This window comes from Neurospora hispaniola (genome assembly GCF_033458365.1).
Source record: "Neurospora hispaniola strain FGSC 10403 chromosome Unknown B0T23scaffold_1, whole genome shotgun sequence".
Taxonomy (NCBI): Eukaryota; Fungi; Ascomycota; class Sordariomycetes; order Sordariales; family Sordariaceae; genus Neurospora; species Neurospora hispaniola.
Genome location: NW_026944406.1, coordinates 2,730,471 through 2,752,745, shown reverse-complemented (window position 1 = coordinate 2,752,745; position 22,275 = coordinate 2,730,471). Strand labels below are relative to the sequence as shown.

Below are 22,275 nucleotides of genomic sequence, written 5' to 3'. Positions count from 1 at the left end.
TCGCCTCAAAAACATGTATATGCCCCAACAGACCTTGATTCTGAAGCCTCCCCGGAACTCCGACTTTATATATGCATCTCCGTGACGCTTGCATCGCTCCCATGCTTCATGACATGGAGCAATATGTCCCGGGATAACAAGAAACAGCAGGTCCTCAAATACTCAGACAAGAAATAACAGGTCCCGACCTGCGGGACCAAACTCGCCCCCCTTCGGTCACTCGGAGTCATCGTAAATACCAATCACCAGCAGCAGCAGCAGTAGCAGCGACACCGCACTTCCGATCCCCCCCCTTCCCTCCCTTTCTCTCTGTCTCTCTGTCTCTCTCTCTCTCTTCCTTTGAGACACAACCTCAGAACGTCGACATCCACTTCACTTCACTTCATTTCCTACACCCTGTCGTCGTATCAGCCGCATGACCACCAACACTCCCACTGCCGTCTTCAATCCAGCCACTATTACCACCACCACCACCACCACCACCACCACCATCTTTACACTCCTCACAAGACTCGGCCATTCGGATCGTCTGCCAGATCTGTCGCTCACCGCACCGGGTCTGGATCATGCTGGCGGAGGGACAGAAGCGGGCAAAGGTGAGGGAGACGTGTTTGCAGGTGAAGACGTGGGCGTAGTATTGGCACATTGCCCTTTTTTTTTTTTTTTTTTTCCCTTTTTCTTCTTCTCTTTTTCTTCTTTGACCTTATGATGATGGTTGCTTTGATACCGAGGGCAAGTGTATAGAACCTAGGGGGCCTGGTGAGAGATATGATGAATTATTTTGATCCCGCTAGGCTTTGAGAAGGTCGGGATTTGGGGGTGCGAATGACGCGGTAAGCAGGAGTGTTGTTGACTTTTGAAATGGGTGGCTTGACACTGAGTTGGATTTTGAGAGATATGATGACTGGCGACGGGTCTCTCAATTGTGAGATGCTGGAGACGGTAGGTTGTATAATGATATCGTGAGTAAGTGGTGTTGTTGGCTGTTGACGGTTAAGTGGTTGTGGCTTGTCTGATCGAGGTAGAATGTTTTGTCTAGGGTCGTTGGTCTAGTATAAGTCCGTGAGAGATGAAGTTAGGATGACGATATCGATGGAGACTAGACCGCCCAAGAACAGTGCGGCTAGACTAGTTTAAATATAAGGAGTTTCGGTACTGCCGTGATTCGGCAACTCCGCTCTCGTAGTGTTTCATGAACAGTGATAGAGAATATACATTACCCTCGCCGCCAATACAATGAGAGATGTTTTCTAAATTGTGGAAGCTGGAGAGAGTGGCGACAATCTGTCACGCCTGTACAGAGCTGAGATGTTGGACAGACCGTTGTTAGTCGCGCAAGGCCAAGTATCTGGCCGGTCGTGCGATTATATATATTGGAGAGTTAGGATTGTTTCCAGGAGGCTGAGCGATCCCGGTATCGCCAGTCTAAGCTGAGCCGCACTCGTGCAGACATCTACTACCAGCTTCTCGCCCGTACACGACTCGGCAAGTCTTCCGACATCGTGTAGATCTGACTCATTGACCGCGAAAAAGAAGGTCAGAATGGACAGACATACTTTTGGGCTAATTAATTCGGCTTGAATTGCGACCACCACCCCAAGTCAAGCACTCTTTTCCTCTCTTCAGAGCCATTCCTGAAACCGACAAACAGCGTTCAAATGTTTCCAAATGCCGAGTGTTTGAAAGACTGATGTTTCGGACAGGTGGAAACAGCTTCCACCAAGAGGAACTACATATGGTGAATAGATAGGGCTGCATTTGTATCTAGGCATTGATTCTTGGCAGATGTGCACATCGGGTGTAGTGTAGGCATGCAACTAGGCAGCCACATAGACAGACTTGCAGACAAAGCCTAACGCCCTGGCATGGACCAGGCGTTGAACGTTGGTAGCCAGATTGACATGTCAAATTGATAGCAGTAGGTTGTCAATTTGGAGATGCTTGGCGGAGTTGGACTTGGACGCCCCAAACTTGGGGATAGAGCCTCAACCATGGCCCCTAATCGTCCATATAGGGGAAGGGAGCCGAGGTGTTGACTTGGTTTGACGACTCCCACCGATGATGGATACCATACTTATCGAGCGTCGTTTGATCTGGTTAACATTCAGCATGGTGTACAATGTCAATGCGCGGAGGCTAATGTGATGCAGGAGAAATCAAACTTGGCTGAAACTACCGGCAGCTAGCCTCGAGATGCTTCCTGCTGTCGGTTTTCCCGCAGCCGCAGCGGATGATGGCAGATAGGTATTAATATTTGGAACATTCCCGTGTGCTGGCACCAATTGCAACTGCCGAAGTCTTGCGCCGTTGCTTGTGGCTGAATCTTGACTTTCGGGAATTAGAGAAGGTAGAGGGAGTAGCACGGACTCGGAGCACAGAGTGAGACTTGACTGCGTCTCCTAAGAACCAACATCACATAACGAATGGGTCCGAAGGATAGACAGAACACAGAGCGTGCGGGTGCGACATGGCGACAAGTTCCATTGCAGCTTCGTGGTGCTCGTGGCATCCAAGCAGCGGCCACGAGGATGGCGGAATACAAAGAGTCCCCCTTTTCTGCGGTTTGTGCGTTCTCGGTCCGATGGGGCATCGAATGATGGATCAGGCCGTCCGGCTGTTGTGATGTGAATGAGAAAAAAGGGTTTTCGAAGGGACAAGATGCTCTTTGTGGTTTGTACCCCGGTATGCTGGCGCTTGTTGTATCCTGATATTTCGCTTGCCGGCTTTCGGCGCCCCAGCTGTTTTGGAATTTCAGCTTCGACCCAACCCAAGTTCCCGTCGGGTGCACCATGCTCAAAATAGGTGTTCTGGTATGTAATTTACCTTGGAAAGTATTCCGACAGCGGGCATTTTCAGGACCGTACTGTCGAGAAGTAAGCAAGGCGTACAGTAAGAAGGAAGGCATTCGGTTGTTACGCTAGTTGCCGTAACGTACGACGGCAAGGCATGTCGTACGGGATGTTTTAGCGCCCCGTGCGCACCTCTTCCACACTTCAGTTCGGTGCCAGGCCGGGCAGGGCAGTTCCACTCACTTTTACACTAGTTCTCGGTGTTGTTATCTTTCCGTTAGGTTTCCCTGTGCTTGGGTTCCCTTCAACGCCCGGAATCGTCGATCAGATCTCGGCAAGGAACTTCAACCTCACACATCACATCCACTTTGGCTTCCACGCACGCCTATCTCAAACACGGCTTTCCGCACCATCTGCTTCCATCAACACAACTAACGGGCACCCATCAATCTGGCATTTCCTGACTCCATCTTGACGCAATCAATGTCGCTGCCCTGCATTGGACTTCGGTGGTGTGTGTCTTGCCCTGACGGAATGTGAACTGGGGCTAAACTCCGCCGAGTAAGGTGACCCAAGTGGGCTGCCCAACCGGGCCCCGACCGCACTGGGGCATCAAGACGCACGCAGGGCATCATGCGCCGACCCAGACGATTGCGGTGGACAACTCATCCTGCAGACCCCATTCATCTGCGGGCAACTTCCGCTGCCTTCGACGACTTCTTCGTTCCATACACTCCAACGCCGACCTATCGTCGCTCGCCAACTGCTTCTGCATGACATAGACCGCCGTCACTCTCGCATTCCGACTTTGCCTTCTGGAAGTCACTTGGCTCATCGAGAGCTGCCTTGCTTTTTCGAGCCAGCCGCCTTCAATCTCCGTGGAGGAGGAGACTAGTTGCGTATTGGTCTTCGAGGTCTCACTTCTTTCCCCCCCCTGGATCCTGGATTCCCGTGGCTTGAAAGCTTTGATTGTGCCGCTAAACAGCGGGGGTCCCAGTAGTTAACTTGCATGCCGCAACGCGCTCGTTCATGCACAGAATCTTCGTCCAGTGTTGCCCATCAAAGTGTCGCTGCAGGCTGCAATATTGTTCGGTTGGCCTGGTTGGCTCACACCGGCATCGCAGTCGTAGCGGCATCGCAGCACCCCGTACGGTACCTCTCTGTACGCCGCAACAGGACAACAGCTCCGATCAAGCCTGAATCTCCATGTTGGTTACCGGCTCGCCCGTCTTGTTAGCTCAATTCGAGCTTCAAAAAAGTCGCCCTTGTCTCGAGCTTCGCAATTGTCCGTGTGTACATCGTCTAGCAAAGCGCTGTCCCCCCCCTCCAGGGCAGCAGTGCGGCTATCTGCTTTTCATCTCATGTCATATCACAGTAGCATTGGGTACCGCGCCCGCGGCTGTTGCTTCATCCTAGGTCGACTGCTGTCCACTGACGTTAGCCTTACCGCCGCCCAACCGAACCCCCCAACCCAGGTCGGCTTTCTCTGCCTGTGGACGTCGACGGAGCCAAAACCCAAAATGGCACAGGGCGTCTGACGTCGCAGGGTCTTGTGGGGGCCCACCTTCAAGGCTACCTACACTACAGGCTGGCCAGGACTGCCAGGAACAGCTGGAGAGGCATGTACTGGGTACCTTGCAAGAGCACTGCATCAACCAGGACCTGCTTTACCTAGCTCGTGGTTAGCCTGTTTTCGGCGCTGCTTTGCTGCGTCTGCTGGGGCTTCAACCTGATCGCTTCCTCTCTGCTGGAGACTTTGCAAGTTTTGCGCTGCGCATTATCAAAATCCAGCAGGTGGTCCGTTCACACCGCCTTGTGCGTCTCTTAGAAGAAAGCAAAGGGGTCCCGGTCGACCTCTGGCTTCCCCTGCAGCAACCCGGGGCTAACAGGTACCAGTGACTACTGGCCCTCCGGCTTATTCGCGACGGCGTTTGCGACCTGATTGCGACGACGACTGCGCGCGCCACATCAATTGGTAAACATCTCCTTGAAAAAGACCCAATACCGTCGCCATGCCCTGCCCCAGACTCGCAAAGCCCTCCTCCGTCTCCATTCTTGAGCCTCAACCTTTTTCTTACCCTCACACCGACGCCTCACTCCTTTACTAACACCATTGCCGCCATCAAGTTCCTGATTGGCCCGTTTTGGTGGGCAGATTGCTATCTTGGTGGCCTCCCTCCGACCTAGTACAATTTGCTCTTCTGTGTGATATTGGTGAGTTTTCGTCCAGTCAACTCGTGAAGCATGCCAAGGTTGATGAGTTCTAAACAAAGCTACAGTGCCCAGTTTCAGCTTCACGAATACTATACATATTTGATTGACAGTCTTCCGCCGAAACTCTTGAGCCAAGTGCTTCATTCATCTCAGCGCTCATACACCAACTTTCCCCATGCAAGATTTTGTGCCGGGGCCAACAAAGGATTCACCACTGACGCAACACACGAATCGAATTTATCTCGGCAGTCTCTCGTTTAACTTATCATCTTCATTGGACCAATTTGCCTCCCCGAGGTAGCGAACGGACAACTCGTCGACAAACAGCACGAGTTCACCACCATTTTCATTTTCGGACACGATTCGACTCCTGTCAGTTTGACTGCTGGATTCATTACTTTTGGTGCATAGATTCATTATAGGGAAAGGATCAGTTGAATCGATTGCGAACGCTTGACTTCATGGCTTCCTCGGAGATCGACCAAAAGTTTCTTGGCAAGCTCGCCCGGCTAGTCGAGAGTGAAAACCCCCTGCTTTCCTCTGTCTTGTTCAAGATTCTAGGACTTTCGATAAACCTCTCGAGTCAGCTCATCACCGCACGAAAACAGCGCCGACAAGACGGAAGCTCAGGAAATCCTCCATTAGACCTTCATCTTCACATCGTCTGGTTGTCACGGGAGGGGTTACTGCTGCTCGATCAATATGTCCTGCCATCGGCAACGCTAAAGAAGAATGTCGAACTCAAAATCCTAGCATACAAGCTGCTAGCTTCATTCTATCACATTATCGTCTTGTTTCACAACACTCCACCTGTTACGACGATAGGAACCAACACCCCGGAAGGCCAGTCAACAAGCAGTGTAGCGAATGCCAGCGACAAGGGGAAAAGGGTAGCAAAAGGCAATGACACATACGATCACGGTGCTTCAAGGTCGATATCTGAGGGGGGGCCCGTTGGCCCACCCCCAGGTTTTGGTCCGCAATCACCAACAGCCTTCCTCATGAAGCCCGGGGACTACCTACCACTGGCCCAGCAATGCTTCAAGGAAGCTATCCAGCTCGCGGAACAGCACCTTTGGGGATCACATTCGCTACGGCTTTCGGTCAAGACAGAATACGCAGCCTTCCTATACGAATGCGTTCACGATGCCGAGGCTAGCCGAAGACTCGCAAAGGAAACCATCTCGGAGGTGTATGAGGCCACGGAAGGCATCGACAACGACATGTTTAACGACGCGTGTGAGCTCGTCACAGTGCTCGGAAAAATGATGAAGCGCGGTTTGGGGTCGAATAATACTCTTCGAAGCAAGGGTCACGGAACATCGAATTCTGGCTCGCAGGGGACACCCAGGATCGAACAAATAGAAGCCCAGGCACCAGTCACAGCTCCGCCAGGGATGATATGAACGAGAGAACTCGGCATTGGTTACTTTCCACCCTGTCGGCAGCGCTCTGGAAGGAGGACCCAAGTCCAGATGTCAGAGAGAAAGCCGTTGAGGATGCTCATCACCACGGGAGCCAGGCGCGATCAAGCACCGTCCCATCGCAGGGATATGCCAACAGACTGAACCTTCCAGAAACCTGGCTCAATGCGTCAGTCACCGAGCAGCACGAACAACTTCGAATCCCGGATGCCGATCTTGCATTATGACATCATCGCCTATATACTACGTATATCAGCCTTTTGTTGTTATCCATACCGATTAATACGCTTTATTGGACCCACGGCATTCTATATCACACGGGACATATAACCATTGTCCGAGAATCAGAAACCACGCCGTTTTCGACATGAGAGTTTGAGTGCAACTTTTCTTCTATCTGGCGGTTTTTTGGAGTTACAGAGCGATCGCCTTTGGTCTTTATACAACGACATTAATATGTCATTTCACTCACAGTTCAATCATGTTCTGGTTTTTCTTGTATATACTCATTGCGTTCTTTTGTTTTTGACAATTTGATACCCAAACGCGTCCGTTTCGACCGATGGTGTCTTTTTTTTTGTGGCTTTTTGCGTTTGATGTCTTTTTGCTTTTGGGTGGATGCGGGAAATCTCGGTTTGATGGGTGGCTGTTTTTGGATACTCATGTCAGCTGTAGTTCGCTGTCAACACAACTGTAACTGTGTAAATACTGCTGAAAGATCGTCGACAGATGATGGATCCGTTACAAGAAATGAAGAAGCATGGTCGTAAGAAGGTGCGAATGTGCGAGAAAACTCAGTCATTGCGAGTCATTGTAATCGAGAGAGTGAACGATAAGCATAGCACCAATTGATAACCAGAAATGCCTGTTGCATAAAGGTGAAAGTGGGGATTACGATCCTGGTCAACCGGAGTGTCCGAGAGAAAACCAATAAAAAAAGAGGAAAAAAGAAAAAAGACGTCGTCGAAGAGTACAGAAGAGTGTAAACCCCGAGCAAGCCGGGCATATACTCTATCAAAGCGCAGACCAAGTCCGTTGTATGGCAGACCTCTCCGTAAGCGGCCGAAACACAATTTCCGAGGCACAGTGTCATCCATAGCATCAAAAATACCCCGTTGGGAATCAGATTCCTTTGTGTAAACAAAGCGAAAAGGGGTGATCCTCGACCAAACGGGAAGCAGGTCTGGGTTAGGGTTGTTGGCTGATCGCTCCAAATGCTTGGCATTCGGCATGTAACATCTGTGTGGCGGCTGGCAATCGGGGCCTGCACTCGAACCTTCACCCGTTCCAGAACATCAACTCTCCATCAACAACGCAAGGTCGAAGAGCGAAACACCACGATTTCCGCTTCGAGTCGGCATCCAACACAACTCACCATCTCCGTCGCATAACCAACGCAACTTCCAAACCGTCATCCGCCGCATCGTCCTGTACTGTACCGAGCGACACCCTCCGAAAACAAAACAAAACACATACACCAATCACCTCCCCACCCGCCCGACTCGCGCGCAGCGAGTCCGTAATACCCATTCACGATGCCCAAAGCAGAAGTCGGCTCCGCCAAATATCTGGCCAACAAGATGAAATCCCGCGGCCTCAACCGGCTCCGCTGGTACTGCCAACTGTGCGAGAAATCCTGCCGCGACGAGAACGGGTACAAGATGCACTGCCAGTCGCCCTCGCACACGGCCAAGGCGCTCGAGGCGGGCGCCAACTTCAAGGGCGTGCAAGACACCTTTTCCGAGCAGTTCCTCAAGGATTTCATCTCGCAGCTGAAAACCAGTCACGGCGAGAAGGAGATCCACATCAACAAGTTCTACCAGGAGGTGATTGCGCGCAAGGACCATGTGCATCTCAACGCGACGAAATGGCATTCCCTCACAGAGTTTGCAAAGTTTTTGGGCAGGGAAGGGGTGTGTAGGGTGGAGGAGAAGGAGGGGGAGGGATTGTTTGTGGCGTGGATTGATGATTCTCCGGAGGCGATGGAGAGGAGGGAGAAGGTCAGGAGGAAGGAGATGATGGATAAGGGGGATGAGGAGAGGGAGCAGAGGGCTTTGAGGGAGCAGATCAAGAGGGCGCAAAAGGATGCCGAGGCGAGGGGGGTTAGCTTTGATGCGGAGGAAGAAGAGAGGAAGGAGTTGAAGAGGAGGGAGGGGGAGAAGATTAAGTTGAGTTTTGGAAAATCGGCCACAACAAAGAAAGAGGAGCCCGGGTCGGGGTCGAGTGAGGGTGAGAAGGGTTCGGCATTGGCGACGGAGATGTCAACACCGGGTGCTGGAGACGGATCGGTTCCTGCTGCTGCGGAGGAGAAGAAGGATACCGTGACGCCACATTCGACGACGACGACGACGACGACGACGACGACGACGACGACGACGACGACGATGGACGGTGTAAGACCTGAGCAAGCAAAGGTGGAAGCAAGTTCAAAGGGCGAGGAGGCCGCTGCCAAGACGACGGCAGAGGAAAGCAAACCCGCGGTTGACTCGACTGCTAGTCCTGCTGCTGCCGCTGCTCCCGCCACTAAGCCGGTATCAATGAAGTTCGGCATGAAGCCCCAACCGAAGAACGTCTTCAAGAATGCGTTTGCTGGGGCTCCCAAGAAGGTTATGGCTGCTCCGCCCAAGAAGATGAGCGAGGCCGAGAGGATAATGAAGGAGGAGTTGGAGCGCAAGAGGGCTCGCGAGGAGAAGGGTGGGAACTTTCCCAACAAGAAGCCACGCTTTCAGTTTTAACCTACTGTGGAGTCTCACGTGGGTAACTGGTCAAAGGTTATGCTATCTCCGGGTTTGGCAATATTTCGGCACATGTTATAGGGGCGTTTTCGGTGTTATGGGAAGTGTTTAAAAAAAAAGATACCATATTGCATTGGGGTTTTCGTAAAAGGGATCCGTAGCTGATGAACAACTTTTCATATATATGTTAGGTAGTGATAAACTCATTCGTATGTTTGTTGCAATTCGCTTCAGCGTGTAATTATAGCCCTAGGTGAATCATGCAAAAACCCAAAAATGGCCGCTATCCTGTCTGCTGTCTAGACCACGCCCTTTAAACCAGCCTTGACGCCTTGAACTCCTGTTGCCTTTTCTTTAACAGGCATTCCGCATTCCGCTCCTGGGTTGTCTGTGGACGATCAATTATCGGTCCCTTCTTTTTACTTGTCGGTTCTCTTTCCTGCTTTCTTATCCGCCCCATCCCTCTCGGCTTCTTGCACCACAGCTTCAAGTTTCTAGTCCGCTTCCGTCGCACTGCCATCGCGCCTGCTCCAAGTTAGTGTCTGGTTGTGCCCCGAAAACCCAACGATCATAGCCTGCTTCGCCAGACCATACGGGTGTAAGCAGGAAACTTACGGGATATACTGGATGCCGTCATCCTCCAGCGTGGTGCGCACGTCATCCGGCAACTGGCCCGACACCTTGGTCGCGTATACACCCTTCACATAACCGTCCAGCCTCTGCCACTTCGCCACCCACGACTTCTGCGGGTTGGCAATGGTGATGATTCCTTCAAAGACCTGCGACGTGCAGCTGTCGATCTGATCCGGCGAGCCCTGGAGATGGAGGAAGTCTTCGCAGTTGGGGCATCCTTCGTCACGGAAGCGCTATGACAAAAACAAAGAAGGTCAGAAACTTGTCAGCTATGGAGTGGCTAGAAACGAGGAAGGGCAGCTCGACTTACAGCATAGGTCATGACGATAGAGCAGACCATGCAGGCACGAAGGTAGCGCTGCTGGCCGGGGGCGACGTAGTTCTCCGACATTTTTGGTAGAGTTGTAGGGATGGCGATGTTACTGGTAACTTTGCGGGCGGAAACCAATAACTCACTCGTTTATGAATAGCTGAGCGAGTGAATTATTACTGGGAACGGACACTTGACGAAGGAGGGTGATGTTCTTTGGAGGTACCTAATGCATGTGAACATCGATAAGTTGTTCTTTGGCAAGAAGATCGGCCGCCTCTCTTGCCTGCCGCGTCGCGCCAGCGCAAGCTCCAGGTCTCACAGCGGGCGGGCCAGGAGGGTAGGAGGGCTGTCGGATCTTGACATGCAAGGGGGGGCACGGTCCAGGAGCTAGAGAAGCAGGAGAGAATGTGGGAAAGGTGGGGGCCGAAGCTGGGGCCGATGCCTGGAGGTGGACAGTGGAGACACTGCCGTGCACTTGGGCTGGGCGCCGTCTCACTCATCCACAGTTCAACTCTGTTCGCCGAGTCCGGGGCGTTGCATCCGAGTTCCATTCAGTTGCCAGTGGTCGCCCGCTTCTTATCGAGCAACCAGGTGGATGGCAGCTGTGCTTTTTGGCCCAAGGGAGGACAGTCAACTGCTGCAGTGATACTCTGATAACTGAACTGAGCTCTCTACCCGTCATTCTCTCGACTTCCACTTCTTCCACTTGTTTCGCGCGTCCTCGATTCGACACGACTCGAATCATCATATCTTCCAGTTTGCTGCGATATTGCCTGCTCCAAGTCTATTACGACACGACGCCTGACAAACGTCGTTCGAATTCCCGAAAACCACAACCACAGCCACGACCAGCGCTGGCGTAGCATGCAAAGCCCCTCGACTGTCGAACCACCTTCTATCCGAACTCGGCCAATTACCCCGGAGAGTGGAAGATGAATTGATTGCACCCGGTGGACGCATTGTTGAACAGGTGTAGCAGTAACAACAGCAGACCGCGGTAGCAGCGAAGCACCTGTGACGACCCCGTTCGACCGACCCGACCACCACGGCGACCCCATCCCGTCATCAGCGCCAGCGATCGAGCTAGGGAAAATGGGGAACAACCCCTCCACCTCCAGAGACTCCAAGACCCCGAATCCGCAATCCTCCTCCTCCTTCTCTCAATCGCAGTCTCAGCACCAGTCGCTGGCTTCCATCCAAAATGACTCTGCCAGAGCAGTGAAGCGCGATACCAAGCACCCTATACCGGTCCCAAATCAGCGAGTCGCTGCCCCTCCTGAGCCCTCCTTGACCCAGGCCCAGGGCACCGCCGTCCAGCCGCCCTCAACCACCGCTCGTCCCAAGTCGCTGCACTCGCGAATGCCACCTTCTCAGAGCGGCTCGCCGGGCTCGTCGGTGCCTACCAGCTCTGCCACCCCTACCAAACCTGTCGAAGTAAGACAGCCGAGACCCGAAGACAGCCATGAGCCCGCGAAACCTGTAGCCGTGCCCGCACCCTGCCACGCCTCGTCGTGCTCACCTAGGTCGCCGGTGCGATCACCGCTATCAGAGAGATCGGATGCCTTTGAGACTGCGGCTATGCAGCTGAGCAGTCTGCAAGATGTCTCGTACCTGACCAGGCCGCCGCGACTACCTCTGCCGATTGAGGAAGAGGTCCACACACCCGGATCGCCTATCATTGCCCCGACCGACATTGGGGTCCCACTCGAGGATGCCGACACTTTCACCGCGCTCACCAGACGCTCTTCCAACTTGAGTAACAGCTCAACTCTGGACGAAGAAGACACGGAGGAGCTACGGGTGGACAAGACTAGACCGACTGTCCCCACCAGGCTCGAATGGCTCCGTGGCGGCGAGAAGGTTTACGTGACAGGCACTATTTTCCAGTGGAACAGGAAGACACGATTACACCCGGTGTAAGTACTTTCTACATCCCAGCCACTTTCGCTCCCATTATGGATGGAGCCTTGCTGACACCGCTACTCGCTAAACAGTGAGGGCCGACCGGGTGTATTCGCTGCTACCATCAATATCCTGCCGGGCACACATCACGTTCGCTTTCTGGTTGACGGGCAGATGCAGACCTCGCCAGACTTGCCGACCACGGTAGACTTTGGCAACAACCTGGTCAACTACATCGAGGTCAGCCCTGATGATGTGGGGCGCACCGCTGCCCAGGCAGCTGCTGCAAGCGCCGCCAAGGATTCCCAGCAACCTACGGAGCCCAAAACCTCCGCGTCCGAGACGGAGGAAAGCAAGGCACCTAGGGACCGACCTGTCCCTCCGGCGGAGCTGTTCGAGAACAAGATCCCGCAATATCTACTCGACTTCGATGCACCCGAGGAAAGTCCACCTTACCTAAGCGCTGTCAACGCCATCGAGAAACTCCCAACGCCGCCTGCGCTTCCTGGCTTCCTCGGCAAGCCCATCCTCAACGCGGCCACCTTGATTAAGGATGACAACAGCGTTCTGAACATGCCCAACCATACCGTTCTTAACCATCTAGCTACTAGCAGTATTAAGAATAATATTCTGGCTGTGTCGGCCACGACGAGATATAAGAACAAGGTTCGTCTCCCCATATTTCGTAGCCGCATCTTTTTGCACATAGTCGTTAATGCTAACGGACTGTACAGTATGTGACGACAATCATGTACAAGCCAACAACGACAGAGGGCATCTGAGTTTGGAATGCTAGTAGTCAGAGCTGGGTACCAGTTGGCTGGTGGCTACCACACTAGACGAACAGCGCAAGTCATGAGTAGAATAGCGGTGCATTATGAACCGCCCAGTATGACCTATTCTAGATATGTCTACAAGTAATGTCTATAAGACGCTGTAGCGATGACGAGGACACTTTATGGAAGCGGGCGCAAACTGTTGTCAGCGAGCTGTCCACGGGCATCCTGCTCCATTAAAGGAGGCACTGAGGAACAACAAGAGGCGCATATAGAGTGGCTGCCGTGGATAGAGTAAAGGTTATGGGATTTGGGGGTATCGTCGTAATGGTCATCTTCAACTTCGTTTCCTTCTTTGACATTAGTCCCTCCACTTGACGAAGACTTCGTCGGTTCTGAAGCGTTGTGTACATGTGCTTTCATCAAGCGGCGTCCGGAAGCCCGTCTCGTAGGCCAATAGACCAGCATGAGCAATCATGATGCCGTTGTCGATGCAGAACCGTTCGTCAGTGGCGTAGACACTTCCGCCTCGCTCCGCTGCCATCGCGCCCATCATCTCCTGTAGCCGCTCGTTGCAACCGACACCGCCAACGATAAGAACCTGGTTGCTACCGACGTGCGCCATAGCCCGCTCGGTGATCTCGACAAGCATGGCAAATACCGTCTCCTGCAAGCTGAAGCACAGATCTGCGGGTGTAAACGGTTCGCCGTCGGGGCCCGGCTCGCCCGCCTTCATCTGCGCCGCCAAGTCATCTGCCCGCCCCAGGATTCCGCTGAACGAGCAATCCATTCCCTTGACCGCATACGGCAAGTCCAACAAGACTCGCCCTCCTTGCTTGGCCAGCTGCTCAATATTGTACCCGGGCGCCGGGTCGTTGCTGATCTCCAGCGTGCGCGCGAACCGGTCCAGGCAGTTGCCCACTGCAATATCCAGCGTCTCGCCAAAGATACGGTACCGCTGCTCCGCGTACGCAATCACCTGCGTATTACCCCCGCTCACGTACAGCACCACCGGGTTCGACGCCCCCGTTATCGCCCGCCCCATCTCGATATGCCCGACACAGTGGTTCACGCCCACCAATTCTTTACCCCACAGCAGCGCGAGTGTGCGGGCGCCCACGGCCACCGACGTTAGGGGCCCGCCCATCCCGGGTCCCTTGGTGTAGCAGATGCAGTCGATTTCCGAGATGGAGACCCCCGACAAGGCGAGCGCCTTCTTGGCTACGCGCACAAAGTAGGCACGGTGGTGTCGGGCTGTGTCCTTGGGAAGGAAACCGGTGCCGGGAGGAGAGACGAAGGTGTCGCGCACGTTGGACAGGACAAGGGCTTCGCCAGTGATGGGGTCGTGCGCGATGATGCCGATGCCGAGCTTGTTGGCGGAGCCTTCGCATCCGAGAGCGATGCGGCGGCCTTTGGCGTCGGGCATTGTTGGCTGTTGGGGCTTTGCTGAATAGAGCGAGGGAGAAAGGGAGAGGGTTTCGGTTGCTTGGTGAATCGGGAGCCGGTTGCTTCGTATCAGATAACTCGCATAGATATTTCGTTGGGGATGTTTATCGAGGACCTTGATATCCTTCAGTTTGGTTGTTGATAGGCGTCGCGTCGCGTACGGAATAGGTAGGATGGATGGATGTTGTCAGTGCCAAATCCAATGCCAGATGTCAGATGGAGAAAGTGATAATAATGGAGGGGCACCTTTTTAGAGTGGGGAAAATTTCGTCGCGTCTGTGAATAGGCTAGGCGCGCCGTAGTGATCAAGGTGACGAAACTCGAGATCGAGATGAAAGAGGATGTACATACTTATTCCCCCAGCGGGCCTGTATTCCGTCTCCTGAAGCCGGTCGACATCTTCATTACTTGCAACGATGCTTTAAAGCCATTCTCGCCCGTTGTTCCTCTCAAAACAAGGGAACGGCCTCGCCATGGGAATCAGCAATGGGATTTCGTCAGAGCCTTCCATGGAGTCGATGAGGGGTTCAAGGAAATGTGGGTCCCCGCAGCCGCTTGTGCACAGTCGAGTGGGACTTTATGTTGCTTTGGATGCGCAATGCAATGTTATGTAAGGCAGGCACGTAGCGTGGCTCGTGCGCTAGTAGTACCTGTAGCAACGATTTCTATCCACATATAGCCGCAACGGCGCAAACTGTGACCATAGGCGCATGAGTTGTGTAAAAGACACTAGAAGTTTGATTATTTCTAGCTTTACCATGAGCTGATCCAACAGTTCCATTGCAACAAGAATGTGCAGATGAGCTTACGTGCTTTGACTTGCTCTGTGGAAGCGCAAAAAGGCTCCGAGAAGTTCGGGGTCTGCCGAGCCTGGGCTTGGGGCTCTCTGCACGGGACCCCACTGCACCGAGAATCAATTCTCCCAGCCAAGCGAGAGTCCGCAGCCGTCCAACCGTCTTCCATCCTCCGAGCCTGTATCACCCAACACCTCACCTCGTTGCCGCCAAACCCAAACCTCCCAACCGCACGGCCTGACCTGCCTCTTTCAACAGCTCAGTCAACTTCTTCCTCGTCTTCACCATCCTTTGCTGGCCATTCCTTCTGCAGAACATGGCCGGGCTTCTTGTTCGGTTCTTGCAAGCTTTCGAGCTCACGGGGCCGTCTGGGCCGGATTGGAGGCCGTGAATTCAGCACCGCCCCAAGTCTATGGGGATGGAGATACCGATTTTCCCTCTTGAGGTGTGTTTCTCTCGTTCGTCTGACTTCAGAGTGCTGTTCTGGACATCTTTTTGTCTCGAACAACCCGTCTGATGTGGGCTTAATATGTCCGGTACCGTTGTGGGTGAACCTAAGCTGACCAGAACTCTGCACCACAGGACCATCAATCTCCCATGGAAAGCTGTTCACTCGACACCTCCATTCTGTCTTTCACCTTCTTCGGACATCGCTTCTTCTTCCGCCTTTCCAAGTCTTTGGGAAATGCTGATGTGGGCTGCTGGCTTCATGGTTCAAAATCACGAACCTCGCCACCAAGTCAGCAAAGCTGGCCTCCAGTCAGCCAGCCAGCCAGCCATTGCCGCTCGGTGATCCCACCCTAGAGCGCCCTCGAACTCTTCAGCTCGAGTTGTCACCCATATCAACATCAAATTCACGGATTACCGGATCGGAATGTCCCTGTTTGCAAGATATCTTCTGTTCCGGAAAACCGGCGATCAGCAGTTCTGCCAGAAGCCAGGGTCCTGCACCGAAAGGAGCAGCGGTCTCGACTCCGAAGCCTGGCAACGGAAGACTCGACCTCCAAGCCAGCATCAATATCGAAACGGCCGGTCAATTTCTCTTTCCTCGAGTTTTCTCTTTCTCAGCTATTTTTTCCACCTACGTACCTCGCAAGACCTCTTTCTTCGAGGCGTCCCCACTCTTTTATCACCAAGCACGCTGCACGGTCGCTCCGAAAGCCAAAGGGGCGACCCCCGTCTCTACGCTAAGCAGCGACCCGGTCTACCAGGGGCGCGAGGGAACACCTTTTTCTCTCTCTCGACACTTTTGTCGTCCTCTTAACTTCCTGTCTTCTTCTGAAGCGTCTTGTGTCGGACCGCAGCTCGATTGCTGGTTTCCCTATTGGCCCACCCGGTTCGCAAATTCTCGCACACCTCCGACCAATTCGCACATCGGCCCAGGGCAGCACCGTGTGTTACCTAAGCCCAAATGTGGCACATGCATACGCTCGCAGCACTTGTCTCGGGGCTGCCGATGACCAAACGCTCGGAACATCTCTGAGATCATTCCTGCTTTCCCCTGGCAACAACCTCCCGGACGCACCCGGTCTACAAGGCTTCGGTCGCCCTCCAGGCTTTCCAGAAGCAAAGATGCCTTAACAGACATCGAGACCAGCCTCCACGCTTGATGGCCATAGCCACTTTCGTGGTTCAGTCACACTGCACAATACAACACCGCGTGAAGCAACTGATGGGAGCCAGAAGTGGTATTTTACTGCTTTGGTATCTCATTACTGTTGTCGCTGCACAGCATCTCGCGTGTCTCAGCTATCCGCCGCCATCTACACGATATCGGTACGACTACTTGTTTACATATATACATGAGTCGTTCCCCACTTCGCCAAACCTACACAAAAGCTGCAACCCAAACGCCTCGCCCCGGCCAGATCCTTCTCTTTAGCCCTGGCCCCATATCGCTAAATGCATCAATCGAGAGTTGAGGGGTATACACAGCAGCGGTCTTCCGAAGTTTATTCGGCTGCTCGACCACCAGCCCGCGAAAAAAGCCAAACGATATCTAAAAGAGATGACAACACAACACTCCTACAAACGCCAATTTTATGACACCGGTTGAGCCTGGGGCTGCGGTTGCGGCTGTGGCTGTGCTACTGGTTGTTGTGGTTGAGGTAGAGGGAGAGATTGTGATTGATTTGGTTGAGGTTGTGATTGCGGTTGTGGTTGTCCCGGAGCAAAAGAAGATTGGGCAAGTTGTTGTGGGACGGCGCCCGGAGGGATGAACTGCCGGTTGATAACCGGTGGGGGTGGTCTTGTGACCGTCTGGAGTGGTATTGAAGCACGGTACCTCAATGCCTTTGTATCAAAGGGGTCCAGCATATACACCGGCGCGTCGTCCTCGTCATCCGAGGACTGATCATACTTCCAGCGATCGGACTGTTCTTCACTGAGGTCTCGGGCTGGACTAGGTAAACCACGACGGTCGATCCACAACCTGTTCAACCGGCCGATACGACGACGATATGAGGGTGGATGCGCCAATGACTGTTCGTCCTGGGCAACGCCCCTGAATTTTACTGGTGGTGGTGGGTTGGGTTTGGGCTTATCAAGATCCATCGGGGTGGGCTCATCCATGGATCCTGAGGATGCAGACGCTGGTGGCGTCATGAGATACTGCGTCTTGGCAGGTCTGAAGCCCAAATCTTGTCTTGGGCCCTGAACGGGAGACAGCGGCTTGCCAGTGAGATCGACATAGTTCTTGTTCCAGTCGATGTGGTTCTGAATCTTCTTCTCGATCTCGATGATGAGCTCCGCATTCTTCTCGGCAAGGCGATCTGAGAGTTGGACAAGATCTGACTCTGCGGGACGGCCATCGGGGCGCACAGGCATACGGATCTGGGGAGGTGGAGGGGGTCTTTGAGCTGAGGGTGCCTCCGGAGCCTTCCTCTTTTGCGGCTGTTGTGAAGCGTTAGCGTTGGCTGATGTAAGTCTTGCACGTCTTGCCGTTTGACTAACCTTTTGGTTTACTAGATCCTCGTCGCCCGTCCTGATGCCTAGTCGGAGTTTTTGCTCCTTGATGATGGCTCGTTGATCGAAGATGGCTCGCTCTACCTTGAGCATATCTGCCTTGAGCAATTCCCGGTTGTGGGCTGCCAGGATGAGTTGACGACCTTCCTCCAGCTCCTTCCGCAGCCGCTTGAGTTTGTCCGCACTCTGGACATCTCTTGCCCTCGTTTTGCGAGTTTGACGAATCTCTCTTCGGCGAAAGCAGACGTAGGGATCAAGCTCGTCGCTTTCCGCATGTGTCTCGAATTTCAGTGTAGGGTTGAGCGGTCGGTTTTTGCTGATTTCGCGGCGCGACTTCCAGTACTCATATATTTGCTTGGCATGAACCATGACTTTTGTGCTGTCTAATGGCTCCAGTCCTCGCAACATCTCCTGATAAGACGGCACTGTCTGGTCTATGGCCGAGAACGGCGTTATGTTCGCCGCCATGTCCTCATACACGTCCATGATTCTCTCGAAATCATCTTCGGAGAGACGAGCGGACGGGGTCAGTTTCAGGTTGTAGGACTTGAGGAACGTCTCATCGTCCTCGGTCATGTCATACATGCAACTGATGCATTCTTCTACCGTTTGGGAAAACCGGATATACGTGGATGTCTTGGCCACCTTTTGAGGGTAGAACTGGTCGTAATCTAGTTCACTCTGCTGTGGAGGGGGGACAGGAATCTCCTGGTCGGCGGCGACTCCTGCCCCCTTGAGCACAGCCTGAAGATGGTATTCCTATTTACAGAAAGGGTAAGGTCAGCACCGGTGACATGCATGACTGTGTGCATGGAAGGTAAGGTGAGTTGGTGATGGAGGCGTGATGGAGGCGCGGCAGACGGGTGGCACGTGCACGTGCACGTGACCCTGGTCGCGATCAATCGGACATAGGTGTTTAACTCACATTTTCCTCGGCCTGTTCGACACCGGTGGCTATTTGGTTTTCGGAAGTGAGTGATTCATACTCGGAGGCTTCAATTTGATCCTCCCTGAGCACCGCAAGTTGTGTTTTGACACTCAGTTTCTTGTACCGAACCTTGCGGGTCGCCATGGTGAAGGTATGGGCAATTGCGGCAGACAGGCCTGGGGAAACCCCGACGAAATTTTTTTTATCTCATGCGGGATTGCATGCGAAATCGAACCGTCGAGTTTTTTGATGGAAAACTCGCGTCGTGGGTGATATTTTGATGGGCAAAATCTGGTCCCTCGATGGAGTGTCGTTGAGGTTTCGGCGCAGATTTTGCTGTTTTGGCGGCGGATTCGACGGCCAATGCACGGTCTTGGCGATTGGCTGGGCTTCTGCTCTTGCGAAGCCTGAATGGCGGGGAGAGGGGTTGAATGGGGTGGTTTTGGGCGAAGTTTTGCTGGTCGCGCTGGCTTTGCTGGCTTTTCAGGGAGGGAACGTAAGCGTGGTGCCCACTGCCCGGGCCGTCCATGGTCTGCGCGTCCACTCGCAACGAACCAGTCAACCACCACTGCCAGTGGCCACTGCACTGTTTGAAAGTTGGAAGCGCGGGCGCGCCTCCAAGGACGGGAACCCGATCCGACGACTCCAACCTCGACTGCCCGCCTGAGAAGCCAAGCTGCCAACTGGAGCCCAAGGCAGTGCCAGCCCGCTCCGATAAGAGCAATATCGTCATGTAAGGTAAGGATTGGCGTGCAATCTTACAGAAATACACCGCGGCCTCAGCGATACTACTATTTTGTTACCTGTTTTTGCTTGTTTTCAATCTTACTATCAGAACCCTTTGGCTCTTGGTGGAATGACGATGCAAGCAAGCATTTGCTGGTCGTCATGGACTCCTTGAACTGAGGGCATTCAGTGCTCAACCTGACAACACCCAAGTTGGATACAAATAAAGACTGATATCCTGCACCACTTCTCCATGTTGTCGTTGATATCGCATTTGATATTCAACGACAACTTGTGACTGTCTGGAGATTTGGGCATTTGACTGTTACCAGTGCACCGCAGCCAAATAAAGATGGATTCCGAGGTGCAAACCACATGCGCGGCAGCACATGCCATGTATTCCTTTTAGAATTCCTCAAACGGTCAATGGTTGGTTTGGTTTCAACGAGGAGGCACGCGAACAGTTCCAACAGACATCAACCCTGACCGTCGAAAGGGGCAGCGTGTTGAAATGAATCAATCAATGGGCTGATACGAGATGAGGAGGAGAAGTGGCCCGTGCATCCCACTTTTACCCCCCCATCCACGGCATAGATCCTCATGCCTGCCCCCGCTGTCCGCCTGCCCAGCCGAGCCAAAGGCCGCGGCCCGCCTCTCCCTCTTTTGCCTCCGTTCCAGTCTGTGACCGCCAAACCGAAGAGGGGACCTGCCGACTGCGGGACGACAGTGGCCGCGGCGGGCTGCTGCTCTGCTGGTGTCAGCCCAGGAGTGCTCGTGAATGGGAGGCCCCCGCTGAGGTGTTCGGTGAGGCAATCGAGCGCCGCACTGCAGCTATGGACTAGTGACAGCCCGAGCTACCTGGACCTTGACCACTTGTCAACCACCACTGGTGGCATCCCATCTCAGCCTTATTCCTGCCTTGTCCAGACCCTTATCGACCCGGAGTCGACCCCTAATTCCTCCAACCTGTGAATACCTCCTGCCTCACACTTTTTCCTTTGCTGCTCAAGTGTTAACCCCCACCACCCAGCGCCCGAACTTCTTGCCAAAGTAACGACGACTACCGACACGACCCATTCGTATTCTATCGCTTCAGCGTCGCATCACGTCGCATCTTTCGGCACGGGCACATTGCTATCATCACGAGCACGACAACCAGCGGTGGAAAGGAAACAGAACAAAACGAGAACTTGTCGACGATTCAGCACGGCGATTTGTACACCACCGTGCACGTTTTATACCCAATAATACAGATATCCGTCGGTCGAAAGAGTCCAGCAATACACAACACAAGCAGCAACCATGGGCAACACCACCAGCTCCGTCCTGGACAACATCATCCAGGGATCCAACTGTACGTTTCGCTCGGCGACATGTTGAAGCCTGAAACCCTCTACATTCTTCGTTATGTCCTGAACTTTGTCGCATCGACAGCGGTGCAAAATTGTTACTCCCTTCTACGACGAAGTCACAGAGATGTGGAGATGCACATTGCATGCTGCTTTACATCAACAAGCGCTATGCGCCTTTCTCGCAAGCTCTTGTTAAGATGACTTTACTAACACATCCTTTTTTACAGTCGACAGGGAAGAGGTTGACCGCTTGCGTAAGAGGTTTATGAAGTTGGACAAGGCATGTTTCTGCACATCCATTCCCGTCCTGCGATCTTGTCCAGTTTAACTGTTGTCGCAAGCCAATAAAAGCAAAAGTCGAACGGTCAAGACGGTGGTCTTGTTGTTGGAATAACTGGCTAACCGGGCGGCATCTGGTCTAACAGGATAATTCCGGTACCATCGAGCGCGAAGAGTTCTTGAGCCTACCGCAAATATCGACAAATCCTCTGGCTACAAGGTTCGTTCTGTTCTACCCCTCTATACCTACCCTTGCTCATATCAGTATATCGCATACCTCCGGCTCTTCCTGGGGAAATGCTGTTTGGGCACAATATGCGACATCATCCATAGTGAAAACTGGCGACTAACGGTTTCCGACTTGGATGTTATACAGAATGATTGCCATATTCGACGAAGACGGTGGCGGCGACGTCGACTTTCAAGAGTTCGTATCCGGTTTAAGCGCCTTCTCGAGCAAAGGCAACAAGGAGCAGAAGTTGCGGTTCGCTTTCAAGGTGTACGACATTGACCGTGACGGCTACATCAGCAACGGCGAGCTGTTTATCGTGCTGAAGATGATGGTGGGTAGCAACCTTAAGGACCAACAGCTGCAGCAGATTGTCGACAAGACGATCATGGAGGCAGATTTGGACAAGGACGGCAAGATCAGCTTTGAGGAGTTCACCAAGATGGTGGAAAACACGGATGTCAGCATGAGCATGACATTGGGTGAGTTCGCTCCTTTTTTCCTTCCTCCCGCCGGCTGAACACTTGTCTTCCGTCAGGCGCTTGCCTCTGTTGGCCCCCTTGGCTATTGATATTTGGACGACCAAAAGCTGACAGTCGACGCTTTAACAGATCAATTCTAGTGTGCCTCTCATACCACGTTTGGCTTCTGATACCCCTGAAAGTGGGAAGTTGCTTTGTCACCTTCAGCAGACCGTTGAGGCTTTCTGTGCTCGGTTTCTTTTGCAACTGGCAGGTGTATAGCCCACCTTTTCCCCGGTGGGATGAGTTG

At 53.2% G+C, this 22,275-nt stretch overlaps 10 protein-coding genes across 10 annotated transcripts; 5 read left to right on the top strand and 5 right to left on the bottom strand.

Annotated features, from left to right (window-relative positions):
- Window positions 1–305: 305 nt before the first annotated feature.
- On the bottom strand, window positions 306–673 carry B0T23DRAFT_369794 (uncharacterized protein). Its single transcript, XM_062836545.1, has one exon. The coding sequence runs from the start codon at window positions 644–646 to the stop codon at window positions 383–385; it is 264 nt and encodes an 87-aa protein (XP_062697004.1). The 5' UTR covers window positions 647–673; the 3' UTR covers window positions 306–382.
- Window positions 674–5,464: 4,791 nt separating this feature from the next.
- Window positions 5,465–6,890, top strand: B0T23DRAFT_434478 (14-3-3 domain-containing protein; the record flags this gene model as incomplete). Its single annotated transcript, XM_062840496.1, has 2 exons — window positions 5,465–6,242; window positions 6,452–6,890. 2 exons carry the CDS (start codon window positions 5,465–5,467, stop codon window positions 6,652–6,654), a joined length of 981 nt encoding a protein of 326 aa, XP_062697003.1. The 3' UTR covers window positions 6,655–6,890.
- An 82-nt stretch (window positions 6,891–6,972) lies between these two features.
- Window positions 6,973–7,705, bottom strand: B0T23DRAFT_16296 (uncharacterized protein). Its single transcript, XM_062832757.1, has one exon. It carries the CDS (start codon window positions 7,657–7,659, stop codon window positions 7,222–7,224), a length of 438 nt encoding a protein of 145 aa, XP_062697002.1. The 5' UTR covers window positions 7,660–7,705; the 3' UTR covers window positions 6,973–7,221.
- An 11-nt stretch (window positions 7,706–7,716) lies between these two features.
- Window positions 7,717–9,333, top strand: B0T23DRAFT_369788 (domain of Kin17 curved DNA-binding protein-domain-containing protein). Its single transcript, XM_062836544.1, has 2 exons — window positions 7,717–8,783; window positions 8,811–9,333. The coding sequence occupies exons 1-2, from the start codon at window positions 7,963–7,965 to the stop codon at window positions 9,160–9,162; spliced, it is 1,173 nt and encodes a 390-aa protein (XP_062697001.1). The 5' UTR covers window positions 7,717–7,962; the 3' UTR covers window positions 9,163–9,333.
- Window positions 9,334–10,544, bottom strand: B0T23DRAFT_450176 (transcription elongation factor spt-4). Its single transcript, XM_062841079.1, has 3 exons — window positions 10,106–10,544; window positions 9,778–10,028; window positions 9,334–9,687 (listed from the first exon to the last, which is right to left on the bottom strand). The coding sequence occupies exons 1-3, from the start codon at window positions 10,184–10,186 to the stop codon at window positions 9,657–9,659; spliced, it is 363 nt and encodes a 120-aa protein (XP_062697000.1). The 5' UTR covers window positions 10,187–10,544; the 3' UTR covers window positions 9,334–9,656.
- Window positions 10,545–10,930: 386 nt separating this feature from the next.
- B0T23DRAFT_16180 (5'-AMP-activated protein kinase beta subunit, interation domain-containing protein) lies at window positions 10,931–12,970 on the top strand. The gene is made up of 3 exons (XM_062832739.1): window positions 10,931–12,024; window positions 12,103–12,676; window positions 12,745–12,970. Exons 1-3 carry the CDS (start codon window positions 11,201–11,203, stop codon window positions 12,790–12,792), a joined length of 1,446 nt encoding a protein of 481 aa, XP_062696999.1. The 5' UTR covers window positions 10,931–11,200; the 3' UTR covers window positions 12,793–12,970.
- B0T23DRAFT_16192 (putative tRNA threonylcarbamoyladenosine biosynthesis protein kae-1) lies at window positions 12,971–14,388 on the bottom strand. The gene has a single exon (XM_062832742.1). It carries the CDS (start codon window positions 14,210–14,212, stop codon window positions 13,148–13,150), a length of 1,065 nt encoding a protein of 354 aa, XP_062696998.1. The 5' UTR covers window positions 14,213–14,388; the 3' UTR covers window positions 12,971–13,147.
- A 175-nt stretch (window positions 14,389–14,563) lies between these two features.
- Window positions 14,564–15,819, top strand: B0T23DRAFT_391977 (uncharacterized protein; the record flags this gene model as incomplete). Its single annotated transcript, XM_062837982.1, has 3 exons — window positions 14,564–14,842; window positions 14,984–15,471; window positions 15,609–15,819. 3 exons carry the CDS (start codon window positions 14,564–14,566, stop codon window positions 15,817–15,819), a joined length of 978 nt encoding a protein of 325 aa, XP_062696997.1.
- A 1,168-nt stretch (window positions 15,820–16,987) lies between these two features.
- B0T23DRAFT_16122 (enhancer of polycomb-like-domain-containing protein) lies at window positions 16,988–19,195 on the bottom strand. Its single transcript, XM_062832731.1, has 3 exons — window positions 18,916–19,195; window positions 17,979–18,749; window positions 16,988–17,918 (listed from the first exon to the last, which is right to left on the bottom strand). The coding sequence occupies exons 1-3, from the start codon at window positions 19,060–19,062 to the stop codon at window positions 17,067–17,069; spliced, it is 1,770 nt and encodes a 589-aa protein (XP_062696996.1). The 5' UTR covers window positions 19,063–19,195; the 3' UTR covers window positions 16,988–17,066.
- A 1,751-nt stretch (window positions 19,196–20,946) lies between these two features.
- B0T23DRAFT_400981 (calcineurin subunit B) lies at window positions 20,947–22,024 on the top strand (the record flags this gene model as incomplete). The annotated part of the gene is made up of 4 exons (XM_062838540.1): window positions 20,947–20,998; window positions 21,224–21,300; window positions 21,422–21,495; window positions 21,652–22,024. 4 exons carry the CDS (start codon window positions 20,947–20,949, stop codon window positions 22,022–22,024), a joined length of 576 nt encoding a protein of 191 aa, XP_062696995.1.
- Between the last annotated feature and the right edge of the window lie 251 nt (window positions 22,025–22,275).

Bases quoted from the DNA above. Each gene is read 5' to 3' on its own strand.
- B0T23DRAFT_369794 (XM_062836545.1), bottom strand. From the start codon at position 646: ATGTGCCAATACTACGCCCACGTCTTCACCTGCAAACACGTCTCCCTC.
- B0T23DRAFT_16296 (XM_062832757.1), bottom strand. From the start codon at position 7,659: ATGCCGAATGCCAAGCATTTGGAGCGATCAGCCAACAACCCTAACCCA.
- B0T23DRAFT_369788 (XM_062836544.1), top strand. From the start codon at position 7,963: ATGCCCAAAGCAGAAGTCGGCTCCGCCAAATATCTGGCCAACAAGATG. The intron at 8,784-8,810 runs GACGACGACGAC...GACGACGACGAC, and splicing joins ACGACGACGACGACGACGAC to GATGGACGGTGTAAGACCTG.
- B0T23DRAFT_450176 (XM_062841079.1), bottom strand. From the start codon at position 10,186: ATGTCGGAGAACTACGTCGCCCCCGGCCAGCAGCGCTACCTTCGTGCC. The intron at 10,029-10,105 runs GTAAGTCGAGCT...TTTTTGTCATAG, and splicing joins CTATCGTCATGACCTATGCT to CGCTTCCGTGACGAAGGATG. The intron at 9,688-9,777 runs GTAAGTTTCCTG...AACTTGGAGCAG, and splicing joins GACGGCATCCAGTATATCCC to GCGCGATGGCAGTGCGACGG.
- B0T23DRAFT_16180 (XM_062832739.1), top strand. From the start codon at position 11,201: ATGGGGAACAACCCCTCCACCTCCAGAGACTCCAAGACCCCGAATCCG. The intron at 12,025-12,102 runs GTAAGTACTTTC...CTCGCTAAACAG, and splicing joins AAGACACGATTACACCCGGT to TGAGGGCCGACCGGGTGTAT. The intron at 12,677-12,744 runs GTTCGTCTCCCC...CGGACTGTACAG, and splicing joins CGACGAGATATAAGAACAAG to TATGTGACGACAATCATGTA.
- B0T23DRAFT_16192 (XM_062832742.1), bottom strand. From the start codon at position 14,212: ATGCCCGACGCCAAAGGCCGCCGCATCGCTCTCGGATGCGAAGGCTCC.
- B0T23DRAFT_16122 (XM_062832731.1), bottom strand. From the start codon at position 19,062: ATGGCGACCCGCAAGGTTCGGTACAAGAAACTGAGTGTCAAAACACAA. The intron at 18,750-18,915 runs GTGAGTTAAACA...TTCTGTAAATAG, and splicing joins TCGAACAGGCCGAGGAAAAT to GAATACCATCTTCAGGCTGT. The intron at 17,919-17,978 runs GTTAGTCAAACG...GCTTCACAACAG, and splicing joins AGGATCTAGTAAACCAAAAG to CCGCAAAAGAGGAAGGCTCC.